Below are 18,061 nucleotides of genomic sequence, written 5' to 3'. Positions count from 1 at the left end.
GAGACTTCTTGGATGGGCACTTCTAATGTAACTATATGGCAGCACCCAAGGGGCTTGAAGTTTCGAGCTCTGCCTGTAGATTTTGTGGTGACATAGTGTCCCCATGAGTGACAGAACACTGAGCCAATCAGGGTGCAACTAGAGAACATTACCAACCCCTACACTCCATATTTTCCACTGGCTGCCCCACCACCACAGAAAGCACTGAGCTAGGCTGAAACACCTGCATTTTGGAGCTGCCTTACTCAAGAAAGCAAAAAAGAGACCATGTTTGTATGCGACTTTATTAATTGCAAAATGATATGTGACACGTATTAATGCCAAAATAACTTGCAAAACAGGCACAAAAAATCAATAAATATTTTTTAGCTAAACAGGTGGGGCTCAAAAGAGCTGTGGCTCTGCCCCACCTGCCCTGAATTACAGGTCGCCACTGGTAAAGACCATAGGCAGCTCATGTGTTTCAAGTTTTGGGAAGTTTACAATTTGTTCTACGATTTCTACCGATCTGTGTGCCAGTTATGAATGTTTATATATGCACATTTTCGTGGAACAGTTTCGTTTCAATAATAACGTTTTAGTTTCTCAAAATAATTGTCACGTGGTTAATCATAAAAATCAGAAGTAAAATTGTAAAAGTTAAAATTCAACTATGGCGAGAGCTCTAGCCTCTGCCATAGACACATTGATACACTGTGATCAATTGGCGGCTAAAGAAATGAGAGCATAGATCTCAGAGATAGCCTATAGGCCAATGCAGCAGTAGGCCTACAACTTCCATCATCAACTAAGTAAAATAAAGCAGACAAATAAAAACAGTAGAAAATATCCTGATGAAAATTCTGGTTCTTTCAATCACATTCATCTATCTTCACCTGTCTGCCTCCCTTTATATCTGTCTTGATTTGAGCTATTGCTAGTGAAGTTCAACATTGTATCAAATTATCACAGGGTCCGGCCCAAAACTGAAGCTAACGGACTTGCAACATTGTATCAACTAGCCTATTCTGGGACCTCAAAGTTTCCTGCGCCAGTGAGCTCGTTTGCCTTCGGAAAGTATTCCCATTTGTTACGTTACAACCTTATTCTAAAATTGATTAAAAAAATTATAATCCTCAACAATCTACATACAATACCCCATGATGAAAAAGCAAAAACAGAAAACCTTCTTTACATAAGTATTCAGACCCTTTGCTATGAGACTCGAAATTGAGCTCATGTGCATCCTGTTTCCATTGGTCATCCTTGCGATGTTTCTACAACTTGATTGGAGTCCACCTGTGGTAAATTAAATTGATTGGATATGATTTGGAAAGGCACACACCTGTCTATATAGGGTCCCACAGTTGACAGTGCATGTCAGAGCAAAAACCAAGCCATGAGGTCGAAGAAATTATCCGTAGAGCGCCGAGACAGGAATTGTACCAAAATATTTCTGCAGAATTGAAGGTCCCCAAGAACACAGTGGCTTCCATCATTCTTAAACGGAAGAAGTTTGGAACCACCAAGACTCTTCCTAGAGCTGGCAACCCGACCAAACTGAGCAATCGGGGGAGAAGGGCCTTGGTCAGGGAGGTGACCAAGAAACCGATGCTCACACTGACAGAGCTCTAGAGTTGCTCTGTGGAGATGGGAGAACCTTCCAGAAGGACAAACATCTCTGCAGCACTTCACCAATCAGGCCTTTATGGTAGAGTGGCCAGATGGAAGCCACTCCTCAATAAAAGGCACATAATAGCCTGCTTGGAGTTTGCCAAAAGGCACCTAAAGACTCTCAGACCATGATAAACAAGATTCTCTGGTCTAATGAAACCAAGATTGAACTCTTTGGCTTGAATGCCAAACGTCACGTCTGGAAGAAACCTAGCACCATCCCTACGGTGAAGCATGATGGTGCCAGCATGATACTGTGGGGATGTTTTTCAGTGGCAGGTACTGGGAGACTAGTTAGGATCGAGGCAAAGACGAACAGAACAAAGTACAGAGAGATCCTTGATGAAAACCTGCTCCAGAGCGCTCAGGACCTCAGACTGGGGGCGAAGGTTCCCCTTCGTCAGGACAACGACCCTAAGCACACAGCCAAGACAACGCAGGAGTGGCTTCGGGACAAGTCTCTGAATGTCCTTGAGTGGCCCAGCCAGAGCCCGGACTTGAACCCGATCGAAGATCTCTGGAGAGACCTGGAAATAGCTGTGCAGCAACGCTGCCCATCCAACCTGACAGAGCTTGAGAGGATCTGCAGAGAAGAGTGGGAGAATCTCCCCAAATACAGGTGTGCCAAGCTTGTAGCGTCATACCCAAGAAGACTCGATGCAGTAATCGCTGCCAAAGGTGCTTCAACAAAGTACTGAGTAAAGTGTCTGAATACTTATGTAAATGTGATATTTACGTTTTTTATTTGTAATAAATTAGCAAAAAATTCTAATAGCCTGTTTTTGCTTTGCCATTATGGGGTATTGTGTGAGGCTTGATGAGGGAAAAAAAACAACTTCATCCATTTTAGAATAAGGCTGTAACGCCAAATGGACACTTTCCTTCATATGCATGCATTCTGGAGATGCACCATATCGTCGCCACACACCCTCCCCTTCTTCTTGATGCAACATTTGAAATTATACTCAAGACACATTATCTTCACACATATTTTAAATGCTTTTCACTGACAGCCGCAACTCAATAATCTAGACATATTGTCACGCGCACTACCCAAATTGGTGTTTCCAAGTGGCCACACATCTTTCCAAAGTATGCACAGTTCCTAAGCAATTTCAATGCACTTTTATGACTTAAAGTAGAGTCTTCAACTATAAGGTACTTTTTTGAGCTCTCCTAGCTGTGCCGTTGAGGAACAAGAGCAAGCATACTTGTAGTTGCTTCATTTGGAACACAACCCTGCATCCCGGCTATCACACAATTACTGTTGTTGTTTATAAATCGCAATCTGGGTCAGGTGGGCATGATTTGAATGCTTGTTCAATTGCCAACATGACTAGCTAAGTTATCAAATAAGATCTTACAGTGTTAGGCTTCCACAAGGCAATTCAGAGAAGCAGATCGTAATTTTGGTGCAGAAAGAAAGGAGTGATGAGTGCATTCAGGTGCTTGTGCCCTGGCAAATGTTCTTCACAATGAACAAACATAGGCTCATTCTGTTCAGAACAAACCAGGGTATGACACCATGTCATCTTGTAACTGTACATCAAACACAGTGATCGTAATGTTGACACTGTACATGTGCACATTTGGACTCAAGGGTGCACATTTGGACTCAAGGGTGTTTGGCTTGCTTGTATGACATCAAAGTGGTATTTAGTATAATCCTCAATGTCTCATCTTTCAAAATACATAGTCACCTTAATTTACAGCATTTTCCTCACTCAGACAACAAAAAAATTTGCTACATTTGCCCACTTACCGTGAGGGAAGGGGGCCTCTCTAGTAGAGCAGGCATGATGGTAGGGATGGGAGGATGGGGTACAGCTAAGAACAGACATGTTGACACATGAAGAAAGTGAGCACAACAATCACTGACATTACTAACATACCTATGTTTACATATTTTTGCCTACCACAGTCCTTCATTCATCAAACAACAAGACATGACTCAATCAGGCTTTTATGATTAAGTACATAATAAGATCACAACAGGGCAATTCAACGGTAACGGAATTACGCTGAGACAAAATGTATGCCTAACAAAAACCATGCATTTCAAAGTTTAACAAACTATACAACTCTAGGACTACTTTGAACAATTTTCAAGAAACATTTCACGAAAACACATATACTGGAAGAACTGTGCAGATGCAAAGTTTGGTAACAGAATTAAAATCTCTAAAAAGCATTATGTGATCACGTTTTATAAAAACTCTGTTAAATATCTGCTCCGAATTAAGATTCAAAGATATCTGCGGGAAGAATGGGGTGTCAGCTATGACATGACACCTTGAGTTAGATTTTTTTTTGTTAGTTATTGAACTACAGTAAGTGAAGTAGATTTACACCCGGTAACAAAATTACGTTAACAGAATTACATCATGGGTCCCTGATCTGTACTACACAGAAATGCATAATTATTGATATGAATGTCATTCTCTTCAGGGTGATCTATCCTGAATAGGTACACAAAGGTACAAATATTCAATATCATCCATTGCATATGGGTATTATTCTACACACTGGCTATACTTCTAATGAGCTCCGCCCCCAAACATGACCAAATTTGGTTGGTCCGGCCCGGACCAACTTCTGTGGTAACTTAAACAACAAGACAACACTTAGAGCTTATTATTCAAAAGGTCTAAAATCAATGCATGTCTCATGTACAGGGTGAATACATTTTTATTCATGCATATCAGACACATCACACAGGTGGGTCAACTAAAATATATATCCCAGACAAGATTGAAGAAAGGGACAAAGTCAAAATAAGTCAGTCCTTGCGTCCATATCAGTTTGTATGGATTTGAGTGGTTACATACAATCAGTGGCGGCTCCTGAAAAAATTCTCAGGAGGGGCAATTTTTCTGATGATTTAGGTGACCTACACACATTTTAAAAAAGATATGTCCAGCAACAACATGAAGACAGGGGCAGCATATAAGTCAATACCAGAAGCATTTATTGACTGATCTCAAAAGTGTTGGCTTACAAAATCAAAATAAGTTATCACAGTAAAAATAATCAAGGGTGTTCTTTCACATTCCTCAACACTGCATAAACAATATGCATTTCCATAAACAAATGAAATAAGAATGAAAACAGAATTTGAAAGTAATTTCTAGAAAAGGTAAACACAGCTATCTGTATGGCTTTGTAAAAATGAACAACCATATTCTGGCCAATTGTATAGATTTGTAAATATGAACAACCATATTCTGGCCAATTGTATAGATTTGTAAAAATGAACATGAACAGATTTTTATTTTTATTACTTTTTTTAAAATGAAAAAAAAACTATTTTAAACAACATCAACTGTGAACTGATTTGGGCGTGTGTGTGTTAAAGAGACAGACAGGGAGGGACAAAGAGAGAGAGAGGCTACATTACTTGTACTGAAACTGTTCTCTTCTCTGTTTCAATACAGCAAAGCGTTCAATGACTTTCTCATTGAAATCAGGCATGCTGAGGACTAGTTCCCTCTCCATGGAAAGCATGGCCAGTGCATTCAGACGTTCCTGGCCCATTGAATTTCGCAGGAATGTCTTAACTCGTGTCAAAGTTGAGAAACATCTCTCAGCTTCAGCTGTTGTCATGGGAGTAGTTATGAGGATGTTCAACAGAGTCACAGTCTCAGAGAACGTCTCCTGGAGGTTGTAGCTCATGAGAACCTGGTACAGTGCCAGTGCACCACAGCCTCCCTTGAATTCAGGATTCTCATAGATCAGAGATAGTTCTGTCTTGAGCTTTGCCTTGCTCAGCATGGGGTATGCATTCACAGTGGCATTCAGAGCCTCATCAGGAAATGAATGGCAGTACCTTTCAAACATGTCTGCTTGCAGTAAGGTAGCACTCACAAGGTGGCCAGAGAAAGAGAACCTTTCTTTGGTGTGATCCAGGATGGTGTTGCAGACCTCTTCAGACAGCCTCTGCTTCTCCTCTTCTCTCAAAGCTGTTCTGGGTCTTTTGGCTCCTGTTGCTTCTTGCAGCTGCTGTTGAGAGGAGTCCCTGAAGGCAAACAGACCAATGTGTTTGTTGGCTTTGTACAGTATTGTTGTCTATGTGATGCACAGGTATATGCAATGTATCCATGTATAGTACAAATACTTAAGTTCCACTTAAAATGGGCAGGGATGCATAAAGTCTTTAGTGTTTAAGTTAGCCTTTGTGTCTCACATAGCCTGGATGTTCAGCACAGTATACAGTGGTGCTCATAAGCTTATGATCCCATGCTAAAGTTGACTAAAAAGAGGAATAAAAAATAAAATAAAATTGGTGTCCTTAAAGGTTGGATTTTCCAACTTTTTTAATTAAGTCATTAAGATCAATTTCCAAAAGATGATTTTTTTATTTTTTTATTCCTCTTTTTAGTCAACTTTAGCATGGGATCATAAGCTTATGAGCACCACTGCACAGTACACATAGTATATAAAATAAGATAGATTACACCACTGGCCATATATAATGAGAATAATGTGATTTCAAACACAAATGCAGTCTCCTTTCATGCATACATTTTCAAATAAAGCTCTGCTTTGAGAAAGATCGAATGATATTGTTTAATCTTACCTTATGGCCTGCACACTGCTTGTGAAGCTGTCGAGGGCACGTTTGATAAAGACAGCATCGATGTCCTTCTTCTGTAGCTTCTGGTACAGAATGTCGACGTGGGGCATGATTTTGTGAAAAAGCCGCAGGAAAAAAATATCATCTTCATCATGTCTTCATCATGTCTTCATCATGTAGCATCCTCACGTAACCAGATGCCTCTCTCACAGTAAGCTGGTCAAATGAACCCAATGAACCCGTCCGGATGGCTTCAAAACATTCTATGAGGTCGTCTCGATTCTCGTAGACAGTGTTCACGACTCTGCTGTTGAAGTTCCACCGTGTGGATGAAGGTCTGGGCAGTCTTCGTGCAACAGTCTGGTCAAGAATGCTGGTGCGTTTGGGTGACCGGGAAAAAAACGTTGTAATCCCGCTCAGATCGGAAAAGAAAATGTTCACTTTTTTGATGCGAGAAGTAGCTTGATGCATGATCAAATTCAGCTGATGCGCATAGCAATGCACGTAATGGGCATTCTTGAAATGCTCACGCACCTTCTGCTGCACACCTGCCTTCTCTCCCCTCATCACACTGGCTCCATCGTAAGCTTGCGCAATGAGTTTGACTTTCTCGTCATCGGCAAAAAGACTGTTCAGTCTCTCCAAAAGTACACTGGCGATTGAGGCTGAGGTTGATTCCGAGATGGAACTCAAAAAAGCGCTCCTGCACTTTGTGCTTGCTATCTATGTACCTCAGCACAAGCACCAACTGTGTCTGCGTAGAAACATCCGTGGTCTCGTCAGCTTGGATAGCTACGAAGTTCGCAGACTTCACCTCCTCCACAATATGTTCCCTCGTGACCGCTAGCATACACTCCAGTAGCTCGTTTTGAATGGTCTTTGATGTGCCCTTAAACTTTAGCATTTTTAAGATGGTCATCAAACACCTCATCTAATTGTGCCACAAAGTTGACAAGTCCAAGAAAAATACCAGGGTTGGTGGAGCCCTCAGTTTCATCTTTGCCTCGCAAAGCTAACTCAAACACTCCGCAAAACTTAACACACTGGATTAGCCGGCTGAGGATATGGCGGTTCTTGCTAACCTCATCGTTGTGGCGGCGGACAGCTAGCCTGTATCCCTCATCCAGTTGAGTGGCAATATTCACTCTTCCCAAAGATGACAATCTCAAACAGCTATCCATGTGGGTCTTTGACAGCTCATGTTTCTTTATCTTTTCTGAAAGATGGTGCATGTCGGTTACACCAGTCGCTGTCCAAGCGGTGCTGTCTGCTGTGCCGCCTTCAGGGTGGAAGAGTAAGCAGGGGTAGCAAAAAACTGCATTAGCTACATCGCAGCCTGCTAGCCAGGTTTTCCGTTCATACCAATTTTTGGAAAATCCTCGGGTGTAGGACTTTCCCCCTTTAGTAGACACCTGTTGAATTATTAAATTTGGTCTGGGAGGTCCTAATTGTTTCGTTGCCAATTTATCTTCATTTGTTCGCCGACAAAAAGGAACTTATTTCAAAGACACAATCGAGTTGGACTGAAGCCTAGCCATTTTGATAGTAGTAGTGAATTGATTGAGGCTGCTACCTGGTATTTTCTTAGTTACGTTCATTCGTGGTTACGTTATGTATGACGAAAGCGCGTAAGTGCATGCCCACAGACACCCATAGAGAATGTATTGAAAGCTTTGAAATGTGAAAAAAATAGATTTTACATGGGAGTCTATGACAGACTTCTGGGCGATTTTCAACCTGACTGAAATCGCCCAAAAAACGGGCGGGGCCATTTGAAGCACGACTTTAGCCTGATTTGACATTTAGTGGCTGGCAGATCAGACGTGAACACTGATAACTGCTGTTGCCGTGATATAATTTTTTATAAATTTATTTAAAAAAATTATATTTTTTTTTTATTTTTAATTTTTATAATTGATTAGAAAAAAAATCCCTTCCTTTTCCCGTTTGGCAGTGCGTCGCCCATATCGCCCTATTGAACAAGCCGTCCCTGCATACAATACATGTTGACAGAATGGCTGTGACAAAAAGACGTCCGGTACCACTGAAGTAGGGATGTGCAGTTCGATTCGTTTTACTTTTATTTCAAATCAAATCAAATCAAATTGTATTGGTCACATGCGCCGAATACAACAGGTGCAGACATTACAGTGAAATGCTTACTTACAGCCCTTAACCAACATTGCATTTATTTTAAACAAAAAGAGTAAGAATAAAACAACAACAAAAAAAGTGTTGAGAAAAAAAGAGCAGAAGTAAAATAAAGTGACAGTAGGGAGGCTATATATACAGTAAAATAAAGTGACAGTAGGGAGGCTATATATACAGGGGGGTACCGTTGCAGAGTCAATGTGCGGGGGCACCGGCTAGTTGAGGTAGTTGAGGTAATATGTACATGTGGGTAGAGTTAAAGTGACTATGCATAAATACTTAACAGAGTAGCAGCAGCGTAAAAAGGATGGGGTGGGGGGGCAGTGATTAGCTGTTCAGGAGTCTTATGGCTTGGGGGTAGAAGCTGTTGAGAAGTCTTTTGGACCTAGACTTGGCACTCCGGTACCGCTTGCCGTGCGGCAGCAGAGAGAACAGTCTATGACTAGGGTGGCTGGAGTCTTTGACAATTTTGAGGGCCTTCCTCTGACACCGCCTGGTATAGAGGTCCTGGATGGCAGGGAGCTTTGCCCCAGTGATGTACTGGGCCGTACGCACTACCCTCTGTAGTGCCTTGCGGTCAGAGGCCAAGCAGTTGCCATATATTTTTACTGACTTGAGAGTCATGATTCGTTTTTCTGTGTGACTCGTTCATTTTAGTTGTTTGTTTGACCCACTGAATTCTAGGTCCGTGTTATCCGGGATGCAATTCACCTTTAACTGCAGTGTGCTAAATCAGGGTCACACAGAGTGTTTATTGGTATTCTTAAACAAATCTACTTTGAAACAAAAGAATACACCTCACACATATGGTTATGGTCTTAAAAAAGACAAGACACCTGTACCATGTCAGATATAGAGTTTGCATTTCCCAATATTACACTTTATATACACTGAATATACAAAACATTAAGAATACCTGCTCTTTCCATGACATAGACTGACCAGCTGAATCCAGGTGAAAGCTATGATCCCTTATTGATGTCACTTGTTAAATCCACTTCAATCAGTGTATATGAAGGGGAGGAGACAGGTTAAAGAAGGATTTTTAAGCTTTGAGACAATTGAGACATGGATTGTGTATGTATGCCATTCAGAGGGTGAATGGGCAAGACAAAAGATTGAAGTGCCTTTGAATGGGATATGGTAGGTGCTAGGCGCATGGGTTTGTGTCAAGAACTGCAACACTGCTGGGTTTTTCACACTCAACAGTTTCCTGTGTGTATCAAGATTGGTCCACCTCCCAAAGAACATCCAGCCCACCTTACACAACTGTTAGGAAGCATTGGAGTCAACATGGGCCAGCATCCCTGTGGAACACTTTCGACACCTTGTAGAGTACTTGCCCCGACAAATTGAGGCTGTTCTGAGGGCGAAAGGGGGGAGGGGGAAGGTGCAACTCAATATTAGGAAGGTGTTCCTAATGTTTAGTATACTCAGTGTACATCACAGAAGACTAAAATATAACAAAACCGTTTGACATAGAAACACAGAATTTCCAGCGTTTAAAAAAAATATTGTTGATTAATTATGAAATTATGAAAAGTATTAATAACATTCCACCTATGAGGCCACTAGAGGGCGATTTGGTCATTTGACTGCAGGAAAGGCCTACTGGATTATTGAATGTTATGATGGACACAGCTTTGTAGAGCTAAAACATACACAGGGTCTGCTCAACAAACTTGAACTCGAGAACAAATTGTTTGGGGGGCTGCAGTTCGCAAACGATATTGTGCTTATCACCCTCACAACAGTCAAGCAATGCATTCTGCCAAAAGTCGTTCACAATCTAGTCCGGTTACGGCCACAACTAGACCTTGTTTCAAATGTACCAAGAAATAATTGTATTTGTATGACTAGCAATCAACAAATGCACATTGTTTAAAGCACACTTTTACAAGTTTCAGTCACAAATGACAGCTCCAATAAGCCCCTTATGGTGAACGAGAGGCTTATCATGACTATTTCGAGTTTTCAGTTCATCGTTCGCTGGTAGGGCTCCTGCGTGCTCTGGGCATTACTGACTCAAATGAACAAAATCAGTCAAAAGACTTCCCATCACTACACTGAATGCCCCAGTATTTAATCAGGTAGCTTGAATAATATGTGTCACCACGCAGCCCATCTCACAGCATGTAGTGGCCTGATAGGTAGATTACAATAAATGCATTATGCACCTTTCATCACCAAAGCCATGTTAGCATTCACTGCACATGTTGCTGAACATTTCAGCCCTTTTGTTTGCGTCATCAATATATGTAGATTCACATACAATATTCAGTTCATAAGCATGAACTGTAATGCCTATATTGTTCTGTGGTGAAATGTCTGCTGTGCAAGGTACTGGGCAAATGGTTTCTCCCCGAAACTGTATTCACCAAGCATCTCAGAGTACTGATCATGTACCAGCTCACCCTTGTTAATGTAATCGTATTCATTATGACCTAAAAGGTCAAACTGATCCTAAATCAGTACTTTTACACTGAGATGCTTTGTGAATACGGGCCCTGGTCTGTCAGCATACTGCTTTCTAGTGATCTGACTCCCTCTCCACCTGAAATACAACAACAAAAACATGAATAAGAATTAGCCTAGTCAGTCAGTAACTTAGCTAACTAATGTGAATGTACACAAGCCTATTCAGCCAAATGATACCAAAACAACACAGCCTATATGCAGTGAAATCGGGAGGGGCATTTTTCTTGCCAACTTCTTCAGTCACCAATGCATCAATAAACAGGCAGGGGAATGAAGTTTGACTAAAAGTGTTCAATAGTCAATAACTAGTAATTAAACTGTAGCTAGCAAATACATACAGTGAGGGAAAAAAGTATTTGATCCCCTGCTTATTTTGTACGTTTGCCCACTGACAAAGACATGATCAGTCTATAATTTTAATGGTAGGTTTATTTGAACAGTGAGAGACAGAATAACAACAACAAATTCAGAAAAACGCATGTCAAAAATGTTAGAAATTGATTTGCATTTTAATGAGGGAAATAAGTATTTGACCCCTCTGCAAAACATGACTTAGTACTTGGTGGCAAAACCCTTGTTGGCGATCACTGAGGTCAGATGTATCTTGTAGTTGGCCACCAGGTTTGCACACATCTCAGGAGGTATTTTGTCCCACTCCTCTTTGCAGATCTTCTCCAAGTCATTAAGGTTTCGAGGCTGACGTTTGGCAACTCAAACCTTCAGCTCCCTCCACAGATTTTCTATGGGATTAAGGTCTGGAGACTGGCTAGGCCACTCCAGGACCTTAATGTGCTTCTTCTTGAGCCACTCCTTTGTTGCCTTGGCCGTGTGTTTTGGGTCATTGTCATGCTGGAATACCCATCCACGACCCATTTTCAATGCCCTGGCTGGGGGAAGAAGGTTCTCACTCAAGATTTGAAGGTACATGGCCCCGTCCATCGTTCCTTTGATGCGGTGAAGTTGTCCTGTCCCCTTAGCAGAAAAACACCCCCAAAGCATAATGTTTCCACCTCCATGTTTGATGTTGGGGATGGTGTTCTTGGGGTCATAGGCAGCATTCCTCCTCCTCCAAACACGGCGAGTTGAGTTGAGCTCCATTTTGGTCTCATCTGACCACAACACTTTCACCCAGTTCTCTGAATCATTCAGATGTTCATTGGGAAACTTCAGACGGGCCTGTATATGTGCTTTTTTGAGCAGGGGGACCTTGCGGGCGCTGCAGGATTTCAGTCCTTCACGGCGTAGTGAGTTACCAATTGTTTTCTTGGTGACTATGGTCCCAGCTGCCTTGAGATCATTGAAAAGATCCTCCCATGTAGTTTTGGAATGATTCCTCACCGTTCTCATGATCATTGCAACTCCATGAGGTGAGATCTTGCATGGAGCCCCAGGCCGAGAGAGATTGACAGGTCTTTTGTGTTTCTTCCATTTGCGAATAATCGCACCAACTGTTGTCACCTTCTCACCAAGCTGCTTGGCGATGGTCTTGTAGCCCATTCCAGCCTTGTGTAGGTCTACAATCTTGTCCCTGACATCCTTGGAGAGCTCTTTGGTCTTGGCCATGGTGGAGAGTTTAGAATCTGATTGATTGATTGATTGCTTCTGTGGACAGGTATCTTTTATACAGGTAATAAACTGAGATTAGGAGCACTCCCTTTAAGAGTGTGCTCCTAATCTCAGCTCGTTACCTGTATAAAAGACACCTGGGAGCCAGAAATCTTTCTGATTGAGAGGGGGTCAAAAACGTATTTCCCTCATTAAAATGCAAATCAATTCATAAAATTTTTGACATGCGTTTCTTTGGATTTGTTTGTTGTTATTTTGTCTCTCACTGTTCAAATAAACCTACCATTAAAATTATAGACTGATCATTTCTTTGTCAGTGGGCAAACGTACAAAATCAGCAGGGGATCAAATACTTTTTTCCCTCACTGTAGTTATTTTCTCGAAACCTAGCTACAGTCCACTTAGCTAGCTAGCTAAGGTGAACTCAGAGGCTGATGGTGGGAGTTAGCTAACGTTAGCTAGTTTTCCCCCAGCAGTATTAATCTAGCTAAGTTAGCTAGCTAATAGTTAAAAAAAAAAAAATCTAATAATTCTTATCAGATGCCAATATATGCGTTTGACCCTTGCATCTAAATCTGCCTGATACAGCTCACCAGTTGATAGTAAAGTAGGATGAATAAGTCAGAAGCCAGCTAGCTAGCTGCTACCAGTTGCAATGTAATGCCAAGTTCATGCCTTTTACCCCCCAAAAATGATGTACACATATAAAAAAGACAATTACCTTCAAGTAGATCATTTTGGTTTTAGTCTAGTACTTCAGGCCGAGGAGTAATAGCTACTTGTTTGTAAAACTGTCTTTCCTCTACAGAAATGTTCCCCAGTTGAATTGCCCCAGTCAGCTTCAGAGCCTTTACCTGGTGCAATGTCACAGGCAACATTACAGGCTCTGTCATGCTCTTGAGGGAGGGCGTTGCTTACTAGCGCACATTTGAATTGTTTTACCTTTTTGGGGGGTATTGCCATCTATTCTATTTTTATTGGCAAATTTAAACCAAATGTAACTTGCAACATGGTCTTTAAGGTGCTTGAGTAGGCATCAGAGCACATTTTTTTGGTGTGACTGTCACTTTGTATATATTATAGTGTTTTATATGCTGCAAAATTACCTGCCAAATTGCCTCATTGAGGACATTACAGTGGCTTGCGAAAGTATTCACCCCCCTTGGCATTTTCGCTATTTTGTTACCTTACAACCTGGAATTAAAATTTATTTTTTGGGGGGGGGTTTGTATCATTTGATTTACACAACATGCCTACCACTTTGAAGCGTGCATAACTATTCACCCCCCCCCCAGCTGCAAATCTCTTGGGGTATGTCTCTATAAGCTTGGCACATCTAGCCACTGGGACTTTTGCCCATTCTTCAAGGCAAAACTTCTGCAGCTCCTTCAAGTTGGATGGGTTCCGCTGATGTACAGCAATCTTTAAGTCATACCACAGATTCTCAATTGGATTGAGGTCTGGGCTTTGACTAGGCCATTCCAAGACATTTAAATGTTTCCCCTTAAACCACTCGAGTGTTGCTTTAGCAGTATGCTTAGGGTCATTGTCCTGCTGGAAGGTGAACCTCCGTCCCAGTCTCAAATCTCAGGAAGACGCAAACAGGTTTCCTTCAAGAATTTCCCTGTATTTAGCACCATCCATCATTCCTTCAATTCTGACCAGTTTCCCAGTCCCTGCCGATGAAAAACATCCCCCAGCATGATGCTGCCACCACCATGCTTCACTGTGGGGATGGTGTTCTTGGGGTGATGAGAGGTGTTGGGTTTGCACCAGACATAGTATTTTTCTTGATGGCCAGAAAGCTCAATTTTAGTCTCATCTGACCAGAGTACCTTCTTCCATATGTATGGGGCGTCTCCCACATGCCTTTTGGCGAACACCAAACATGTTTGCTTATTTTTTTATTTTAGCAATGGCGTTTTTCTGGCCACTATTCCGTAAAGCCCAGCTCTGTGGAGTGTACAGCTTAAAGTGGTCCTATGGACAGATACTCCAATCTCCGCTGTGGAGCTTTGCAGCTCCTTCAGGGTTATCTTTGGTCTCTTTGTTGCCTCTCTGATTAATGCTCTCCTTGCCTGGTCTGTGAGTTTTGGTGGGCGGCCCTCTCTTGGCAGGTTTGTTGTGGTGCCATATTCTTTCAATTTTTTTATAATAGATTTAATGGTGCTCCGTGGGATGTTGAAAGGTTCGGATATTTTTTAATAACCCAACCCTGATCTGTACTTCTCCACAACTTTGTCTCTGACCTGTTTGGAGAGCTCCTTGGTCTTCATGGTGAGCTTGCTTGGTGGTGCCCATTGCTTAGTGGTGTTGCAGACTCTGGGGCCTTTCAGAACAGGTGAATATAAACTGAGATCATGTGACAGAACATGTGACTTCTGAATTATGTGACTTCTGAAGGTAATTGGTTGCACCAGATCTTATTTAGGGGCTTCATAGAAAAGGGGGTAAATACATATGCACGCACCACTTTTCTGTTTTTTAGAATTATTTGAAACAAGTTATTTTTTTCATCTCACTTCACCAATTTGGACTATTTTGTGTATGTCCATTACATGAAATCCTAATAAAAATCTATTTAAATTGCAGGTTGTAATGCAACAAAATAGGAAAAACGCCAAAGGTGATGAATACTTTTGCAAGGTACTGTAAAGTCAATCTAAATTATATTGAAATTAATCTTGTTTAAAAAAAATCTAATCTAATCCAAGGTGACCAAGGAGCAGCGCGTCCTGATCCTACTGGGGGACGGCTACAACAACACACGCCCAATCTACTGGTGCCGTGAGAACTGGCCCAATCAGGAAATGAGGAAGATCTACACCACCGTCCTATTTGCTAACATCTACCTAGCCCCACTGTCACTCATCGTCATCATGTACGCCCGCATCGGATTCACCCTCTTCAAGATGGCTGTACCCGCCTCAGGCGGGGGAAGCGGTAGTGGCAGCAGCGGTGGGACGAAGCCCGGCCTGGACAACCACCATCAGATGGTGTCGAAGAAGAAGAAGAGGGTGATCAAGATGCTACTGATGGTGGCGTTGCTCTTCATCCTGTCGTGGCTGCCGCTCTGGACACTGATGATGCTGAGTGACTACGCCAGCCTGACAGCGAGCCAGCACCGCGTCATCAACATCTACGTGTACCCGCTGGCCCACTGGCTGGCCTTCTTCAACTCCTCCATCAACCCCATCATCTACGGCTTCTTCAACGAGAACTTCCGCCGGGGGTTCAAGGCCGCATTTAAGTTCCAGCTGTGCACCGCCTACATGGAGCGCCAGAGGACCTACTCACATCGTATCCAAGGCAACGCAGTGTTACCCGCAAACCTGCATCTGCCCACCAGGCCCGGCTCGGCAAGGTCAGGATTGGCTTTGGTGAACTGGAAGGGGCTGGGCCGGGAGGAAGTTGTCGGGCGGACGTCAGACGAGAGGTCGTCGGGGAGCAATGTGAAGGAGCAGGATCTGATCATGAAGGATCTGGAGAAGGTATCCCAGGTTTAAACATGTCATACATACTGTATGTGCCATTAGGACATGTAGAGCACAGATTTAAACATGACATTTAAACCATGTGTACTGTAACACACACTCTGTATTGTACATGCCATAGAGATAAATTCAGATAACCTGGAGATGGTATCCCAGATAAAAATATTACATTTAAACATTTGTACTGTTGCATGTACTGTAATACACATACTGTAATGTACCCACATTTAAAAAAAATCTTCAACATAGAAATGCTACCAAAAAATTATTTACTGAAACTGGTTACAAATGACGGAGTCACCCATGATTCACCAAATTATATTTTGTTGGAGGAAACAAAGTACTTTAAGCATATGTTTTCGTTTCAGTCTCCTCCATCTCCTCTAACAGAAGCTAATTGTAGAGAATTTTTTTCTATCGATAATGTAACATTAACAGCCATACAGAAAGACTCATGTGAAGGTGAAAATACAGAGGAGGAACTTCTGGATGCAATTAAAGACTTTAAGTCCGGGAAAACTCCAGGGTTGGATGGCATACCAGTCGAGGTATACCAAACCTTTTTTGATATACTCAGAGGACCGTTGTTAGCATGTTTTAACCACTACTATGTAAATGGTAGATTATCAGACACTCAAGAAGAAGGTCTGATTTCATTAATACTGAAACAGTATACAAGTGGAAAATATAAAGATCCAGTCCATTAAAAAAATTGGAGGCCCCTTACACTTCGGTGTTGTGATGCAAAGATTCTAGCAAAATGTATAGCGCATAGAATTAAAAAGGTATTGTCGGACATTATTCATTCTAATCAGACAGGTTTTTTACATGGACGATACATTGGAGATAATATAAGGTAAGTACTGGAAACAAAAGATCACTATGAAAAATCTGGGAAACCAGGCCTGCTATTCATAGCAGACTTTGAAAAGGCATTTGATCAAGTACGATTGGAGTTTATATATATGCTGGAGCATTTCAATTTTGGAGAATCTCTTATAAAAAACGGCTATTCCATTTTATTTGGAACGGCAAGCCAGACAAAATTAAATGGGCCTGTTTATTTAATGAATATGAATTCGGAGGACAGAAATTATTAAATATTAAAGCATTAGACCTATCACTAAAAGCTACAGTCATACAAAAGCTATACTTAAATCCGAACTGGTTCTCTAGCAAATTAGTAAGATCGTCTCACCCAATGTTCAAGAATGGCCTTTTCCCCTTTATTCAGATTACAACCTCTCACTTTCAGTTATTTGAAAATGAAATAATCTCCCAAATATCACTATTTCTAAAACAAGCCATAGAAAGTTGGTTGAAAATTCAATTTAATCCCCCAGAAACGACAGAACAAATAATGCAACAAATATTGTGGTTAAACTCAAATATACAAATTGATAAAAAAATAAAAAAATGTTTTAAATGTTTTAAAAAGGTATAATCTTCGTAAATGATATTATCGGTAGGACTGGTGGAGTTATGTCGCACATGCAGCTAACAAAAACATATGGAAATGTCTGCTCTACCCAAAATTACAACCAAATAATTGCAGTATTACCGCAAACATGGAAGAGGAAAGTGGAAGGGGGAAAATGTAAGGAACTTGTCTGTCGGCCTTGCATTAAAGAACATAATTGTTTAAAGAAAACTGTGATAATTAACAAAGTATACCAGTTTAATTTAAGGACCAAAGGATTGACAGCCGTCCCATATAGATTGCAAAATAGTTGGGAAGAGATTTTTGACATACCGATCCCATGACATAGTGTTTATGAACTGATACGCAAAACGACGCCGGATTCAAAACTTAGAATTTTTCAATTTAAATTATTATATAAAATTATTGCTACCAATAGAATGTTATTTATATGGGGGATACAATCTTCCCAGCTCTGCAGATTTTGCTGCGAAGAGACAGAATCATTAGATAATTTGTTTTGGTACTGTCCATTTGTAGCTTGTTTTTGGACACAGGTCCAGGAATGGCTAAAGGATTGCAATATTTACCTGGAGCTAACCCTGCAGATAGCACTACTGGGTGATCTGAAAAGTTATAGTCAATCGATCAATAATATAATAATACTTTTAGCAAAAAAAAATATTTTCAATTTACAATCTATAGAAACAATGAGAATAGAAGGGT

At 41.3% G+C, this 18,061-nt stretch overlaps 1 protein-coding gene across 1 annotated transcript in view; it reads left to right on the top strand.

The window, feature by feature from the left end:
- LOC311099386 (neuropeptide FF receptor 2-like) overlaps nt 1-15,927 on the top strand; it is a gene marked incomplete at both ends in the record, with an annotated part of 51,758 nt that extends 35,831 nt beyond the window's left edge. Inside the window, one exon of the mRNA XM_084140087.1 lies at nt 15,136-15,927. Coding sequence (XP_083996213.1) covers nt 15,136-15,927 — 792 coding nt within the window. The remainder of the gene's footprint in view (nt 1-15,135) is intronic.
- Nucleotides 15,928-18,061: the final 2,134 nt, after the last annotated feature.

The sequence above is a fragment of the Coregonus lavaretus genome (assembly GCF_964263955.1).
Source record: "Coregonus lavaretus genome assembly, chromosome: 24".
NCBI lineage: Eukaryota > Metazoa > Chordata > Actinopteri > Salmoniformes > Salmonidae > Coregonus > Coregonus lavaretus.
The sequence above is the reverse complement of the archived record's forward strand: the minus strand, read 5'-3'. Positions and strand labels throughout refer to the sequence as shown.